Genomic DNA, 15,649 nt, shown 5'->3' with positions numbered 1-15,649 from the left:
GCTCTGTAACACTGCCTATGTAAGCTATGCCAGTTTATATCATAATGTATCCTCTGACACAATAAGCAAGGTGCAAAGACAATAAGCAAGGTGGTTCAGTGAATATGCCTATTGTGTACTATTGAAGTAGGTTTACTCTTTTCTTTTTTTTACCTAGGTGGTCCGTGAGTCCTTGGTCTGAACAAGTTTGAGAAACACTGCTTTAGAGTTATTCATCACGGACACACCCATGTTAGTAAGATGCTAGCAGTCCTAGTTCTTTATGGCATCAAACTGGCTCAAAATACTGCCTGCTCCGTAACCGTTATTAGGACTGTAAATCTAACATTAAATAAGGCAGTGTACTGGCATGCCTCTCTGAACTATGAAAAGGACATTGGGTAGCCTTGGGATTTCCTCTGTGCATGTAAACCGATAGGAGCAAGTCATTAGAAACATATCCAACAGTTCATGTGAGCTCTGATAATCCAAAGGAGGATTATCAGCTTTCTTCCATAGATGTCTGACCACTGACTGTCCCCTCTCTGGACATCAGTGGACAGGATGAGCAGGACCTTACCATTGGTTTGTCAGGCATCCGATCCGCTCCTTCATCAGAAGAGCTGGCCCCCTCTTCCTCCTCATACTCCTCTTCCTCATCATGTGGCTGGCTATTAGCTGTATAATGATCAGTGGGACAATTCATTTGCATAACAAATACACTGTGATGCAGTGAGCACTTGTTTGAGCATTACGTGTTTTTGATTGCCTCAATCTCCACATATTTTAACTACATTTTTCCATTCATGCACTCATTAAACTGGATGAAAACAAGTCACACTCTGATCTGTCTTCATGATAGGTGCTCTGTGTGCATTTGGTGTTGACATTTTGTGACAATAGCAAGAGCATGAAATAAATCATCTCAACAGAGGGCATTTTGTCACCTTTGTTCCTGAATTTGGAGAGGATGGTCCAGATGTCTTTATCCTTGCTGTCCTCTTGCCCTTTCCTTCCTCCTTTCCCTCCGTCCACCTCATCCCTGTCCCTTACGCGGAGCGAGGAGAAGAAGTTGAGCTTGCGGCGAGGCATGAAGGCCATGTCATCTTTGGAGCCGGAGGTGGGGGGCTTGGAGCTCAGGGCTACCTGCTGCAGCAGCATGGTCAGCTCGCTGCCCCTCCTCTGCTCGCCGTGGCCGTTCTCCATGGCGGTGGAGACATTCTGTTGCTGCTGCTGCTCGGAGCCCACCAAGCTGATGGAGCCTCCGGGTAAGGACAGCGGCCGGGCCTTAGGCACACGGTTGGTCCTCCGAACCACGTTAGCGCCGCTAGACGCCTCCTTATGGCTGGACCCCTCCTTATGGCTGGACCCTCCGGAGATGCTCTTCCGGAGGACACTGGCCCATATTTGGAAGGTGGACTGAGGCGGCGCAGGTGTGGGTTCTGGCGTCGGTGTCGTCTTCGGGGCGGACTCGGGCTTTCCATCCGTCGGCGGTGCTGAAGGCCCGCGGGGACCCTTCCTGAGGTCCGACGGCTTGGAGGAGTCTTCTGAGGGCTCCACGTCCCAGTTGAGCAGCTTCTCCTTCTCACTCAAAGAAAGGAGGAGCCTCCTTTTGGGACTGACTGAGGAGTCAGGCTGCTGCTGCTGCTCCTGGTCCTTCTCCTGCTGCCCAGGCTGCAGCTGGGACGAGCAGGCTGAGGAGGAGGAGGAGGAAGTGGAGGTGGTGAGGCTGGGGTCAGGCCTCTCTGGAAGGCCCTGGCTGTTGTCGGTGAGAGTGGGCACTTCAGTCTGTGCTGGGCACTTCTCCTCGATGGACAGGGAGCCAGCATGTTTTTCAGATGTAGATGAGGAGGCCTGAGCCAAACAAACACAAGTCCCATCCATCACCACATCAAACAAAATGAGTTACCAGCATGAGCAACACCTGCTCCATTTACATCACTGGCTACTTGTTCTAAAAAAAGCTAAGATTGAGACAAATGAAATTAGCAAGCATCATTTTTTACAACAAATAAATTTAATTTACAATATGTATATGACATAAATCACTTTTGTTTTTAACTCAACAAAACGGAACTGACTTTGTACTAACAATACCCGCCACATACTGACAATATAATGTGGGACATTTATAAAGAACCAACAGAAGGTGCTTCACAAAACAACAAACCTGCTTTTCAGGCTGGTGAATCTCTTCAAAGTCGGACTCTCCATCTTCTGCGAGGACCTGCTGCTTGTCGGCAGCTCTTCCGCGGGCGAACGTCTTCACCAGGATCAGTGGTAGCGCTGGGGGACAGAGAGGGAAGACAAGCCAAACGAATGACCGGTTGCTAATGAGGACTGTAACCATGCCCAAGCTGAGTGCAGAAAACCCCAGGAAGCCATGGCATGGCAATGCAAAGAGCCATCACAATGGCCACACAGCACAAATAATGCATGCAAACTTTATGTGTGGTGCCGTTGGACAGCCATCAGTGCTTGTATATGAGAACAGGAGCACAGGGCATGGATTTGATGCAGGGCATTCATAATGCATGAGAATGCTACCAGTGCCATTGTTGTGGATTTTTCAATTCATCTCGGGACAACAAATAGCTCACTATTCCCATAAGGTTCTTGAGAGCCTGGCAATAATACACAGCCTCATAAGAGCAGACCCTCATTTCCACTGCAGAGATGACTGGCTCCCTCTAGTGAAATACGCGTTTTTTTTTTTATTGTTCATAAGTCAATGGAAGAATCCGAATACAAAATGACTATTGTTCAGTCAGTAAAAAGGCAATGGAAATGAACACATCTCGGTCATAACTACACGTTAAATCCTCTGCTGTCACAACTTAAAACTGTAAGCTTTGTTCTAATGTCCGCCCATCAGGTAAGTAACACACTGATGCAAGCGAGATCTGGTGTACACCAGTGGCAGGAGTACTTTAGACCGAGGTGTCCCAGTGTGGGATTAATCTTATTAATAGCCCTGTGAAAGTGGACATGTGAGTGAATTGCACTAATCCAGAGGGCATGTTCCAGAGCACGATCACTGGCCTCACAGGGCAGACACACTGTGAGTGGAACCGTACACTAGGGGGCGTATGAGAGCTGCACTGCACTGCTAATACTCACTGGCCCGAATTTTTCTTCTCCAGTAGTTGTTCTTATTGGCACCCTTAGAAGCAGGACCGTGGCCTGGAGAGAGATAGACAGACAGAAAGACAGACAGACAGACAGATAGAGAGAGAGGGGGGGAGGTGCAATCATAACTTGGGCTTGGAAACATTTTTTTAACACTGCAACGTGATCTAGTTGTGGGACAACAGGAGTTCAAAAACAAGACTGCAGACTTAGAAAAGCCCTGCTGGTAACAAGCACTGAGGAAAACAAAGTTTTCTCAGGTATGGTGGTCTGAAAGCAGTCACACACCATTAGACTGATTATAGTTACTTAAAGTATCTTTAACACTATTAAACTAACAACCTTTTTAAAGTGACACCATCAAGGTGAATGACATCCACAGACACTGACACAGACACACTCTCTCACAAACACACATAGAGATGCAGCTTTGGTGCATTTCTCCCTGTTCTGAACAGAATGTTCAGCTTAGCTCCATGCAGAACAGAACAGGGGTGGCTGCAGAGGCCAAGAAAAACACACATCTAATGTGAAGGAATGACTGGCGACCACTCCCTCCCTTTTTAAGGGAGTGTAATAGGGGAGTGGGACGCGCACAGAGACAGTGTGAGGAGGTGGAAGACTCGTCTACACCAAACACACCAGATGTGAAGCTAGCTGTGGATGTGGCAGGTTTGAGAACCTGAGTCTATATGGCTGTTGCTGTTGAAGGTTAGGTACGAGTAAGAGGAGAGCCAGTGAAGTTTTGCCAGAGGGTGCAGAGACTTACCCTTGGCCTCTTCTGACAGCGAGCTGCAGCTGGTAGATCCAGAATCAGAGGACTGAAGGGAAAATGGTTCTGACGTCTGACACCTAGCATAGCAGGGGCGCAGACACACACACACACACACACACACACACACACACACGGCATGAAGGATGGCACAGATAAATTGGAAAAAGAAATCCTGCTTCAGGACAATAAATATTCAGCCCAAGGACATTTAATGACATGCCGTGGATATACTCTAGGCCTTGAATTTCTCTGCTCATGTAACCACAGTACAGCTACAGAACTCAGTGTATTAGCTGTACCATTTCATACGATTTTAATCCAAAGCTTTAAATAAAAGATTGGATAAGAATGGGAAGCTGTACAACAGAGTCTCTGTTAAATTTCTGGCAACAAGTCCATCATTTCTCTCTCATTGTGTGTTTGTGTGTATACCCTTGAACCTGTAAAAACTCATGATAGATTTAATCTTTAATCTACTGGATTATTCAGAAGATTTGATTCCCAATGTAACTTGACATAAAAGTGGAATTAAATAAAGGATATAAAATGTGTGTGTGTGTGTGTGTGTGTGTGTGTGTGTGTGTGTGTGTGTGTGTGTGTGTGGTAGTAGTAAGGTCATAATGAGATCTAAAGAGGCAATCCTGCTAACTCACTCCATGGTGGACCCAGGCTGGTCCATTTCTAGCTGAGGGTCCTCTGGTAGCTCAGCCACCATGATGGGGTCCAGCCAGGCCTTCTGTGCTCCTTTGCTTGGGCCATCAGAAGTCGTATGCTGTTGTGGGACTCCTGAAAAGTTAGGTCACAAACATATCACTAAAAGCTCAAGCTGTGGCGTCAGCTGAAGTATCAGAAACACTAACTTGCTACAGCCATAATGGCTTACAGATCAAATGGAGTCAGATCTACACACACACACACAAACAGACACAATATTCTACAGTTAAAAGGATGGGAAAGAATTGATCACATAGGGGTAACATCCAAAGAGAACAAACTAACCTATCATCCTATTGTTCTTTTTCTATACATTTACTGACCTACAGTACATATTCTACCATTATGTAAGTAAGACCTGTTTGATGGCAAGAGGGAACGGAACTGAAAACACAGAAATGCAGAGACATTTAACACTGTACCATGAGAAACCAAATGAAATATAAATAGACAAATATATACCATCAATAAATTAACATATTAGAAAATAAATACATTAATAAATCAATACACAAATTCCATGATATAAATAATATTGACAATATTAATTGAATTGAATAATTAATAAATAAATACATAAATAAATTCCATGGTAGAAATAATATTGGCAATATTAATTGAATGGAGTTCTAAATAAATAAATAAGTACATTTAAGTAACGCTTACAGTAGCAACATGAGGAAGCTGTATGGAAATGCTAAGGAGCTGCGATCTGAAATCAATTCAAAGGAATTCATCTAGCAGTAATATACCACAAATATTCAATGTCAACACTACTTAATACTTTAGCAGTGCTTTGGAGGACAATTTGTTAAGTGGTTTGAGAGGCATGGAGACACAGGATGTTGACACTCTGCACCGTGCAACGTGTACAGCCTGTTCAGAACTTTCAGTCTCTGACTTTTAACCTCAAATAAAGTGAACCTATGCATGGCAAGAATGCTTCGGTGGTTTGATGTACTCTAACCATACATTTAGGGTTTTGAATTCAGGAATGGCTTTAAGTGTGGAAAAAGTTAGTGTCACCTTGAGATGCTTTACATGATTTTGAAACCCTTGTTGCCCGGCCTGGGATCCTCTTCATTCATACGGTACTCTAAAGTATGTTTATTGGATTGTATTATTGGAGATCTTTTTTCTCTACGAGTGCGTGTCATACTGGGGTGGTGGGAGGGGGATAATGCAGTGGTGCTCCACCGCAGAGGAGAGAGAGAGCAGTTTACTTTAATGTGAACTGGCCTGTTTATGTGCAAAACTGTAAAGTAAAACTGGCGCTGAGGATCTGGTCATCTTGAACACTTTTGAGCTGAAACAGAATCTGATATGTTTAAAACAGATGAACTGGAAATACTGAAGGTCCACAAAAATGATCAAAAAAAAAAAAAAAAAATAATCAGTCAAGTGAACACTGCAGACCATTTGAAGCATACTAAACTGATCAACTCGTGAGTGATTGGTCAAGTAAATAAAACCAAAATAAAGGGGAGAGATGGAGAAGACCCCAGAAACAGACCAAGGTGAGAGTGAGAGAAGGAGGCCGAAGGGTAGTCGTAACCGTGGGAACAGAGTCACAGTAGCACTGGGTCTAATGTACAGGGAAGGAGACCAAATCAAGGGCATTATTATCGCCATTAAACCAGGGGAGGACTCACTGGGGCTATACGGAAAAGCCTAATCCTGAAGCCTGATGATTGCTATTATCTAATTAAGGTTACTTTGCCTTTTATCATGTTAATTTAGCAGTTACTTTTAAAGCAGATAAGCCATTTATACTAGTAATGCTTTAGCAAATAGATGGTCATGGGCTTACATGGACATGAACTTGAGAGTGCGGGCCTGATGAAATGCATAAACAGCTCAAATTTGAATAAAGAGGAGGAAACAAGAGTTATGTATTAAAAAGGATTTATTCTTTTTAACTTACAGGCTTTCAAATATGATAAATTAAGCAAATATCATTTACCTAAGAAATGTACAGTGTGGCAGATGAAGTCTTATAAATATAGCAAAAAGAGAACATTTGCAGATCCAAGCCCTCTGGATTGTCTTGATTTTAATTTAAAAAAGTGCAAAAAACTAGAATTCTCCAGCAGGTACCAAGCTCAGTTTTTCCTCTAAGAGGAGGAGCAAGACAAGTCTCCGTTGTGGGACTGAGTGGGGAGATAAGCATCTTCTAGAGTGGAACATTCAACAGGGACAAACAAAGAGAGAAAAAAAACAAAACATTTGTTATTTCAAGGGAAAAAAGGGGGCCTAATAGTTCTGCCACAAAAATAGGCTCCACAGGCTATAGAGAGCATGCGTAGATTCGCATTGGCGTAGCGTTTCGGTTAGTAGCGTTAGCTTGGATGCAGTGAGGGGACAAACACAAATTTGCCTAATTTTTGGAGACACTGTGACAAGGGACATCAAGACTTCCATACACAAGACCCATGCGGAGTTCTCGACAACAAACTGATTAAAGAGAGGATTATTAGGGGCCAAGAGGAGAGCTACTGGTCAAGCCACAGACACAAGTGATCATGTGACCCCATTCACCTTCCTGCAGGCACGATTCAGCCAATCAGAGACTGTAGCATTGGAAACTTGCAACAGACTACACACGAGACAGGACAGACTGGAAGGACTGGGAAGAATAGAAGAATTGAAGAGAGCAATAAACATGAAAAGATGAGATGTTACAGAAAAAAAGAACAAGAAATACTTCGATGCAAGACCCAGTAGGTCTTACTGTAACCTCTATCTGGCAGTGCTTTGTACCACAGTCTAAAAATACAAATTCAGCACCGGCATTCAAATGCAGCATGCTTGCGGAGAAAAAAACAAAAAAACATAAGCTCCCCAGAAAACATACTACACAGATAGACCAAGTCAGAGTGAACACAGGCACTCAGAGTAGTGCACTGCCCACACTAAAATACTGCATTGTCTGGTTTGGTCACGAACATGTCTGGATTGTCACAACCAAAAAAGACAAATTCAATTTCACAGAGCTGAACAAATCTTTGGCAGGAAAAATAACACAGATTAAGCTACTTCCAGCCTAGTGGAACACATTGTTCACATTGCCATTCAACATTTTTCAAAAAGGGAAAAAATGGGCTTCCAATAGTCCTCAAAAGCTCATTGGTTACCAAAAAAAAATAAACAAACCAAAAAACATGAATACTGTTTGGCATTTTCATTGCACACACAAAACACTGAGACAGTGAGTACCATTACATGAACCATTACATTACATGCAGTTAGTACCTCTTTCCAAAGCAAGACAAAGCAAAGGCAAATAGCACAAACCTGCACTGTGCTTCCAGGTAAAGTGCTCTCAGTGCTTCCTTTGGTTTTACAAGAGTCCTTGTTTAACTTTAAAAAAAAAAAAAAAAAGCAGACACACATACACATACCTGGCAAAATACTGATTGGTGTGCTGGAACCACTGGACAGGCTTGGTTATGCAAAACCATTTCAACACTGTTGGCCATTACATGGAAACACCTTTGCGACATTTCAGGGGCAGCAGGTTTCTTTATGTTGTTAGGTTTAAAAACACAAACAAACCAAACCACAAACAAAACGCCACTGTGTTAGGGATCTGGGTGCGCTGGAGCCCGAGCTGGACTGCAGGGGAGGGGCGGCGTAGGGGTGGCTGCCCGCCTCTACTGCAGCACCTGCTGGGCCAGCGACTGAGCCAGGGTCTGGGGTGGGGGCGCGGGGGTTAGCGGCGGCGGCTCCTCCATGCGGAACATCTGGGCCAGCACGTCATGCAGGCCGGCCAGCAGGGGCATGCCCAGGCTCAGCAGCATGTACAGGAAGCCGTAGTCGTCCTGGCGCTCCAGCAGGTGCTGCCGCGTCACCCGCACCGCCCCGAGCGCCTGCCGGCTCAGGCGACAGGGTGCGCCCAGGAGCAACACCACCAGCCACCGTGGCCAGGACGCGGCCGCCCTAAACAAGGAACTCAGGGTACCTGAAGACTGGCCCTGCAGATCGTCGGTGGACGAGCACAGCACACCGCCGTCAAGCGAAGATGTCCCGGTCCCCTCCGACTGCGAGAAAGACACACACATCACAGATCAGACAAGTGAAACTTACAGCAACTAGGAATAGTTCACAGGCATTCATAACAATATCATATATGGTCATCATGACATGAATTTTTAAATCAAATAATATATTCAGAATTTTGACCAGGAATGTCTATAATTTAATATAGATAGAAGGGTACGTTGTGAGCTTTTAATTTATTACTCCACATTAGCCATAGAAAACTAGATAAAAAAAATAAATCATTGCAGGTTCATGATGGTTAAGTATGTACGACAAGGAGTTTATGAAGAGTTCATTACCACTCGTCCTCGGTTCTTGTTGTTGGCTAAATACTGAGAGTAGTGCAACTTGCAGTAAAACTTGCCTGCAATATGAGAACATAAACAATGGCAATTCATGGTTATTTCCTTCAGATAATAAACAACTCCATTTGCAGATCAGTGTGTGTGTGTGTGTGTGTGTGTGTGTGTGTGTGTGTGTGTGTGTGTGGGGTCAATGTTTAGCTCTAAACATACCGTGACCGGTGTTGAAGGCATGGCCACCCAGTCGCAATGTGCACAGGCAGTCTTCGCAGCGGAAGCACTCGCGGTGGAAGAAGTAGCCCTCGGCACTCAGGCGCTCCATCACGTACACCCGCTTCTTGCACGAGTGGCACACGTCGCTCCCGCCCACGCCCATCGGGAACTCCTTCCGCGTCGTACCCTGTTGTGGTGACACGACACACACAGACGCTAAACACACAGCCAGGGAAGGTGCTACTGGCCAAGGTTGCGGAAACGTTAGTACAGCTGTACTGTCCCCACACACACACACACACACACACACACACACACACACGGTGTCATTGTGATGCTGTAGAGTAGCGACCTCAACATTAGTAAGCTATGCTTTATGAAAAAAAAGAAAAAGCACCAAGTACCTACATGGAGCGGAGTTATTAGATCCCCTCATCAAGGGGAAAACACAATAGCTGATAATTCTATCAAAGAGCTGGCAGCATCAGTATTTGGTCAAAAATGGCTAAATACTGTCCACTGTTCAAGCTACATCTCCCCCAAAGGGGTTGCTTAGTTGACTGGTACTACATTGCTCTACATAGGTGAGCCAGAGGCACATTTGGTCAGGTTTACCCCTGTTGATTTTGGGCGCCTCCCTTGGAGCCACACCTGCGGACAGCATCGCAATACCCACAATGAGCATTCATTGTCTGGTTCCCTGCTGACTTCACATACAAGAAAATGCAAAACAGCATAATAAAGCATCTCATGAAAATTCTTCATCTTCTTGCCCCCCCCCCCCCACCCTCCACCCCCAGAGCAACAAAAGAAAAGCCCTCTGGATAACACGAGGACTTTGCATGCAGGCACATGAGGGAGCACAAGCAACCTGGGGGCCATTTTAGATACAGTTCACTTTTCCCTGGTGCCATCGCAGGCTATCAACCCAAACTACAGACTATGTGCGCCAAACCTTTGTATTGTGCGTGTGACTTCAGCTGTGCCAGGACAAAAACAGGCATGGCCTGCTTCTTAACTCAAAAGCAAGACCACTGGTACATTGCAATGAAATTAACTTTCACTATCCAAAGCAAAGGCATGGCATGTCGTTATACCATTTTGCAGCGTCACTTGTCATGCGGTCATATATCTGTGGCCTTACCGGTGAGAGTGCTGTGTTGGCAGCTTTGGGCCTATGGTCAGTCTCATAGAGGGTGGCCAGAGTCTCAGCCTTAGCGCCTATCACAGAAGAGACCTTCCCCACTGTCCTCTAACACCACACACACCACCAACAGAGAGGAGGACGGGGGAGACAAGGGGAGAGGAGGAGAGGAGGAACACACACAGATACAAACACACACATCAGGAGAACCAGTGGGAAGAAAACAAACAGGAACACACCGACACGATGAGACTACAGTAGCAGTACAAAGAGGAGGCGATGGAGAGGCAGCACTAGCAGGTGAGACAGTGAAGGAGAACAGAACAGAAAGGCCATGCGTTCCAACCTTGGAAACAGTGAAGGAGAATAGAAAGGCCATGCGTTCCAACCTTGGAAACAGTGAAGGAGAACAGAAAAGCCATGCGTTCCAACCTTGGAAACAGTGAAGGAGAATAGAAAGGCCATGCGTTCCAACCTTGGACATGCCATTGAATTTAGCACAGCCAGACAAATATTGTTATAGTCATATCATGTGGAGTTAGAGCAAGTAGCTGTGTAATAAGCGGGATAACGTATAGAATCCTGGTCTTTATCGGAAAATAAGTCCCGACAAGGCGAACAGGACCCCGACGGCCAGCGGACCAGCGTTCTATACATTATCCCTTACGTATTTCTACATTACTCTGCAATGTGTCTGCAAATGCATCCGGGGGGATGGGGTATACATAGCCATGCAGTTACCACCTCTTAACCAAGTGTCTATAACGCATACATTATTTCAGGAACTTCAAACATGCCATCCATGCAGTGGCTCTACCTGTTTGTGAGAACTGGAGGTTTCTGCGTGATCGTTTTCAGATAAATGGATCTGACTAAGACCACGCTCACATAATAAGGCACTTCCATTGCACTAAAACCAATGAAACAACACTTATTTCAAAAACTAAAGAACTAGTTCTTCAGTAATAATGTATTTCCATAGAAACAGAAACTGAAGGAGTTGCGCATACTCTCCCTTCCAGTAAGTTCAGGAGTATGTCTAATAAATCACCACTGATATAATAACTTCCTGTATATTTCAGTGTCTGAACTGTAACTATAAAGGTAGTATTGTACAGCAGGAAGAGACATGATAGCTGGGGGCACTGTGATAATTCTTTGTTTAGTAACTCTGAAATGAAAGTGACTAGTGTTTATTTCTTAAATGAATCCCAGCCACGTAAAGCAGCTTCATCCACACAGTTATGTCTAAGCGTCTGATTCTTTTACCTGCTTCGAGGGCTCAGGTGTGGCTGGGGCGAGAGGGAGACAGGACAGGGTGGAGGAGACGTGGAGAGAGTTGGTGGAGGGGCTCTCAGGAGGAGAAGGGTTGGAGGCAGGGGTGGGAGAATAGGTAGACGTAAAGACCTGTTTTTATGTTTCAGCAGAAAAGAAAGGGAAGAGAGAAAAAAGGAAGACAAGCTATGAGCAGCTCGGACAGTACATGGCAAACGCAGCGGGGGAGGGGGGGGGGGTTGGGGTGTAGGAGGGCCTCACTCATGGAACTATGGAGTGGTAACATTGTGCAGCAGGAGACCTCTTAAAGCAAATTCATCCACACAGTTCAGACAGCTGTTGTGTCTAAGCGTCTCATTCTTTTACCTGCTTCGAGGGCTCAGGTGTGGCTGGGGCGAGAGGGAGACAGGACAGGGTGGAGGAGACGTGGAGAGAGTTGGTGGAGGGGCTCTCAGGAGGAGAAGGGTTGGAGGCAGGGGTGGGAGAATAGGTAGGTGTAAAGACCTGTTTTTATGTTTCAGAAGAGAGGATAAAGGTAAGAGAGGCAAAAAGGAAGACAGGCTATGAAAGCAGTTTGGACAGTACATGCCAAACTGACCAGGGGGGACGGGGGTGGGAGAGTCATGAATATAAGTATTAACATCATCACTACAACAGAAGAGCCATTGATCAGCACACTCAGTTCCCCTTACCGCCCCCGCCTTGTGTGCTCCATGCACTGATTCATACCTTTATGTTTTGGAATGACAGCACCCAGTAGAGAGTGTGAGAGAGAGAGAGAGAGAGGGAGAGAGGGAGAAAGAGAGAGAGAGAGAGAGGGAGAGGGAGAGAGGGAGAGGGAGAGAGCAAAATAAATACAAAAAAAGTGAGTGAGGGCAGTGAGTGACTCACAAGGACGAAGGAAGGGAGGACATTGGACAGTGGACTCAAGCTGTGTCAGGGCCAGTTAACGGCATCCTAATTAGTTCCATTTGAAAAGAGCAGAGTCCAAACAAACAAACAAACGAGCGAGCGACGGCCTCCACTTCATTCAAGAACTTTTAATTGGATAAGTAGAGAGCACGCCGCCACACAACACAGCAATGCGGCCAAAGAAAGAAGTTGGAAACATAGAGAGAGAGATAGAGATAGAGAGATCGAGATAGAGATAGAGATAGAGATAGAGATGGAGAGAGAAAAGATAGAAGTGCTCATGTAACACATCATATTCAAGTTTAAATTGAGCGTACGTGCATTCTGACACTGGGCTAAATTACTGCCAGCCCAAACACAAAAACATCATAAACAAACATCAGTAGGTGCATCACTAATGAAACCAAACGGGCTAGATGTGGTCATACTAAATAGGAATTTCTCACAGGACGCATGCCAAAACCAGGACCTAAAGCTGGTCAGTGAATGTGAGGTCTGAGGTCAGTCACAAGTGGTTTGTGGATGCTAGGAGAGGACACACCACACAGGCAAGGGGCACCATGCAATCACCTTGACCCGAGCGACTTCACCGGGGAACATGGAGAACAGGTGCTGAGCCCTCTCCTTTATGCTCTTTCTAGTGAACTCCCTAGCGCTTAGGGTCTTTGCTTTCCTCTGCAGAGCGGCCGGGAGGGAGGGAGGGAGGGAGGGAGAAAAGAGAGGGAGGATGAGGAAAGAGGGCAGCACACGTGAGGAAAGGAACAGAGAGGTGAAAAAAACAAACCACAGCTTTCAGCCAAGCCAGAATGGGAGATTACCGTGCGCAGACCCAATAAGTTCAAACACTGTTGCCATTAAGAGACGCTTTACAAATGATTTAGATTTGCAAACAATGCTGACTTGTTTGTGGATTGTTTTTTAAGTAGCCTTTGCGTTCTACATCAGTGGACAAGGGCTAGGACATTATGACGACCTTGCATGACCCAGGATAAGTGTTGATGCCAAAATGTGCAGGAGCAAAGACAGTTACATAACTGGTTTCTCTCTAAGGCAACTTTACATTAACCTTTACTTTTCCGCACGGAGTGGAGGTGAACACATGAGTGAGAGGGTGAATCCCTAATATACAGCGGACAGGCTTTAGTGAACACAGGCTCTTAGTGGTCCGATTCTAACACTGCATGCTGATCACCTGTTCAATTTCGTCCTCCAGGTGCTGCTGCCGCTGGTGCATGTCAGACAGAGCTGGAGTGAGGAGGGAGCAGGAGGAGGACAGAGACGAAGACGAGGAGGAGGAGGAGGAGGAGGATGAGGGCCAGTCTGGGTAGGCCGCCTCACCCGAGCCCTCTGCTGGAGGGACTACCTGTGGAACTCTGAGAGGAATGATGGAGTGTATGTACTGAGACTGAGGACTGGAGCCACACGCAGGGCTGGAGACGGAGCCAGGACTGGGACTGGGACTGGGGCTACGGGGATATGAGGAGCTTGGGCTGGCTTTGGGACTCTGGGGCGAGGAGCCCGCCGACAGGAGCCTCAAGTAGATAGACGGCTGCAGGCAGAGGGACAACAACACAGAGGAATGAGTGAGCAAAGGAGGAGTCCACGTAGACACCAGCAGAGGGCGTCATTCAGCGTACATCACACCAAGGTCTGTTGGCATTAGTGGAACCTGGGCATGGAGGAAGAGGGGGTGGGGTACCTCTGATAAAGGGTTTTTGATCTGATGGTGTTAGTTGGATTACAGCAGCTTTATTAAGGGCATCTGAGGTGAACTGGGAGCTTACTGGGACGGTCTGCCAGTGTGGCAGTCTTGGCTGCTAATTGACAGTCTGTACGGGCCGGAGGAGTTAACGTTACCTGCCACTTGGGCTTGGGAGGAGGTGAGGGAGGAGGGGGTTGGTCCTTGGGCTTGGCAAAGCGGGGATTGTCGGTCCAGTCCAGCGTGGTAGGCCGGGGAGGGGGGGACTCGGAGGAATCAGAGTCCGAATCAGACTCCGACTGACGCGCGCGCACACACACACACACACACACACACACACACACACACACACACACACACACGGAACATCAGACAGACCAGGAAATGAGGAAACAAGATGACAGAAGCAAGACAGGTATGCAGAACAGAGAGGAAAAATGCAAGAGAGCAAGAGATGAATATCGCTGGATATTTGTGCCGCAAATAGAGAGGCGCTTTAAGACTGATCTCTAAACATGGCTCAGTAAGGAGCGATTCTCTGAATCCATATGATCGCCACGGTGAACCTGTGACCGTAGTAACCTTTGACCTCCACCGTAACTTTAAAAACACCTTCTCCATTCAGCTTAAGGACCATGTGTACATCTGAGTACTCATGCATGACCCACATCCTGCGTAATCCTGTAATTAAAGGTTAGACGCCTCCAGCTGTCACCTCTAATCCGGCATGCGCTGGAAGCAACAGGGACATAGCGTAAAACGGACACTGACCAATGCTGTAATGGACTTACACAACCACTGCATTGAAAGTAACAGTTCAGGAAGCAAAACAATTCACTTTATAACAGTGAAGGGAACTGAGACGGTACCGGAAAAAATAAGGAAACTCCTCAACTGAACTTTACAAAAGTAAAATACGCTTTTGTCAAGCCAAAGCTTTTTGCACAGCTAAACACTAGCCCTCTACTGAACCACCACAAGTCTTTCTATTCCCTAAACATTATATGATGATCACCTCACTTGTTCCTCTGCTATATCAGTTCTCAAACTCAGCCATTGTCTACACAACTCCTTTATGTGGTTGAGGGTCACATCAGAAGGAAAAACTTATTGACCACACTGCTCTTTCTCTACATAATAGGATCATTAGAAAATCCTTTAGCCCTCATACTGTGGAGAAAGTGGGAGCCTGTTTCTTCCATCACACCGGCCATGGGGAAAAGACACCCAGCCTATACACACTTCCTAAAGTACTGCACCCTTAGGCCTCAGGCGGACCGCCAGGTGGGGAGTAGCAAAGCAGCGGACACAGCATATTCTTACCACACAAAAGGAGCCATTCACCAGGGATTATGCTCCCTGTTAAGTTTCAGAATTGGATTGGAGAGCATTTCACTCAAATCCCCCAACCCTCTAATACAGGGAACCTGAGCTTCAGACTGTACTTGTACTGCACTGCACGGCCA

The 15,649-nt window shown here is 46.1% G+C and overlaps 1 protein-coding gene across 7 annotated transcripts in view; it reads right to left on the bottom strand.

Annotated features, from left to right (window-relative positions):
* The window catches only part of mical2b (microtubule associated monooxygenase, calponin and LIM domain containing 2b), a 42,289-nt gene that overhangs the window by 5,615 nt on the left and 21,025 nt on the right, over positions 1–15,649 (bottom strand). Inside the window, exons 17-26 of one of the 7 annotated variants that reach the window (XM_076263940.1) lie at positions 10,298–10,405; positions 9,154–9,340; positions 8,938–9,002; positions 8,559–8,637; positions 4,537–4,669; positions 3,878–3,960; positions 3,100–3,162; positions 2,150–2,265; positions 927–1,833; positions 560–657 (exon numbers count right to left, since the gene is read on the bottom strand). In XM_076263940.1, the coding sequence (XP_076120055.1) occupies positions 560–657; positions 927–1,833; positions 2,150–2,265; positions 3,100–3,162; positions 3,878–3,960; positions 4,537–4,669; positions 8,559–8,637; positions 8,938–9,002; positions 9,154–9,340; positions 10,298–10,405 (1,839 nt within the window). Of the gene's footprint in view, positions 1–559; positions 658–926; positions 1,834–2,149; positions 2,266–3,099; positions 3,163–3,877; positions 3,961–4,536; positions 4,670–6,485; positions 7,224–8,558; positions 8,638–8,937; positions 9,003–9,153; positions 9,341–10,297; positions 10,406–13,175; positions 14,034–14,194; positions 14,483–15,649 lie in introns of those variants that run through there. The other 6 variants (XM_076263948.1, XM_076263967.1, XM_076263958.1 and 3 more) reach the window with 6 other exon arrangements.

The sequence above is a fragment of the Alosa pseudoharengus genome, unplaced genomic scaffold (genome assembly GCF_046254945.1).
Source record: "Alosa pseudoharengus isolate Yale_2024_CS ecotype anadromous, Long Island Sound unplaced genomic scaffold, YU_APseudo_1.1 YU_APseudo_1.1_scf_10, whole genome shotgun sequence".
Lineage (NCBI taxonomy): Eukaryota > Metazoa > Chordata > Actinopteri > Clupeiformes > Clupeidae > Alosa > Alosa pseudoharengus.
Note: the sequence above shows the minus strand (reverse complement) of the source record. Positions and strands in the feature narration are given on the sequence as shown.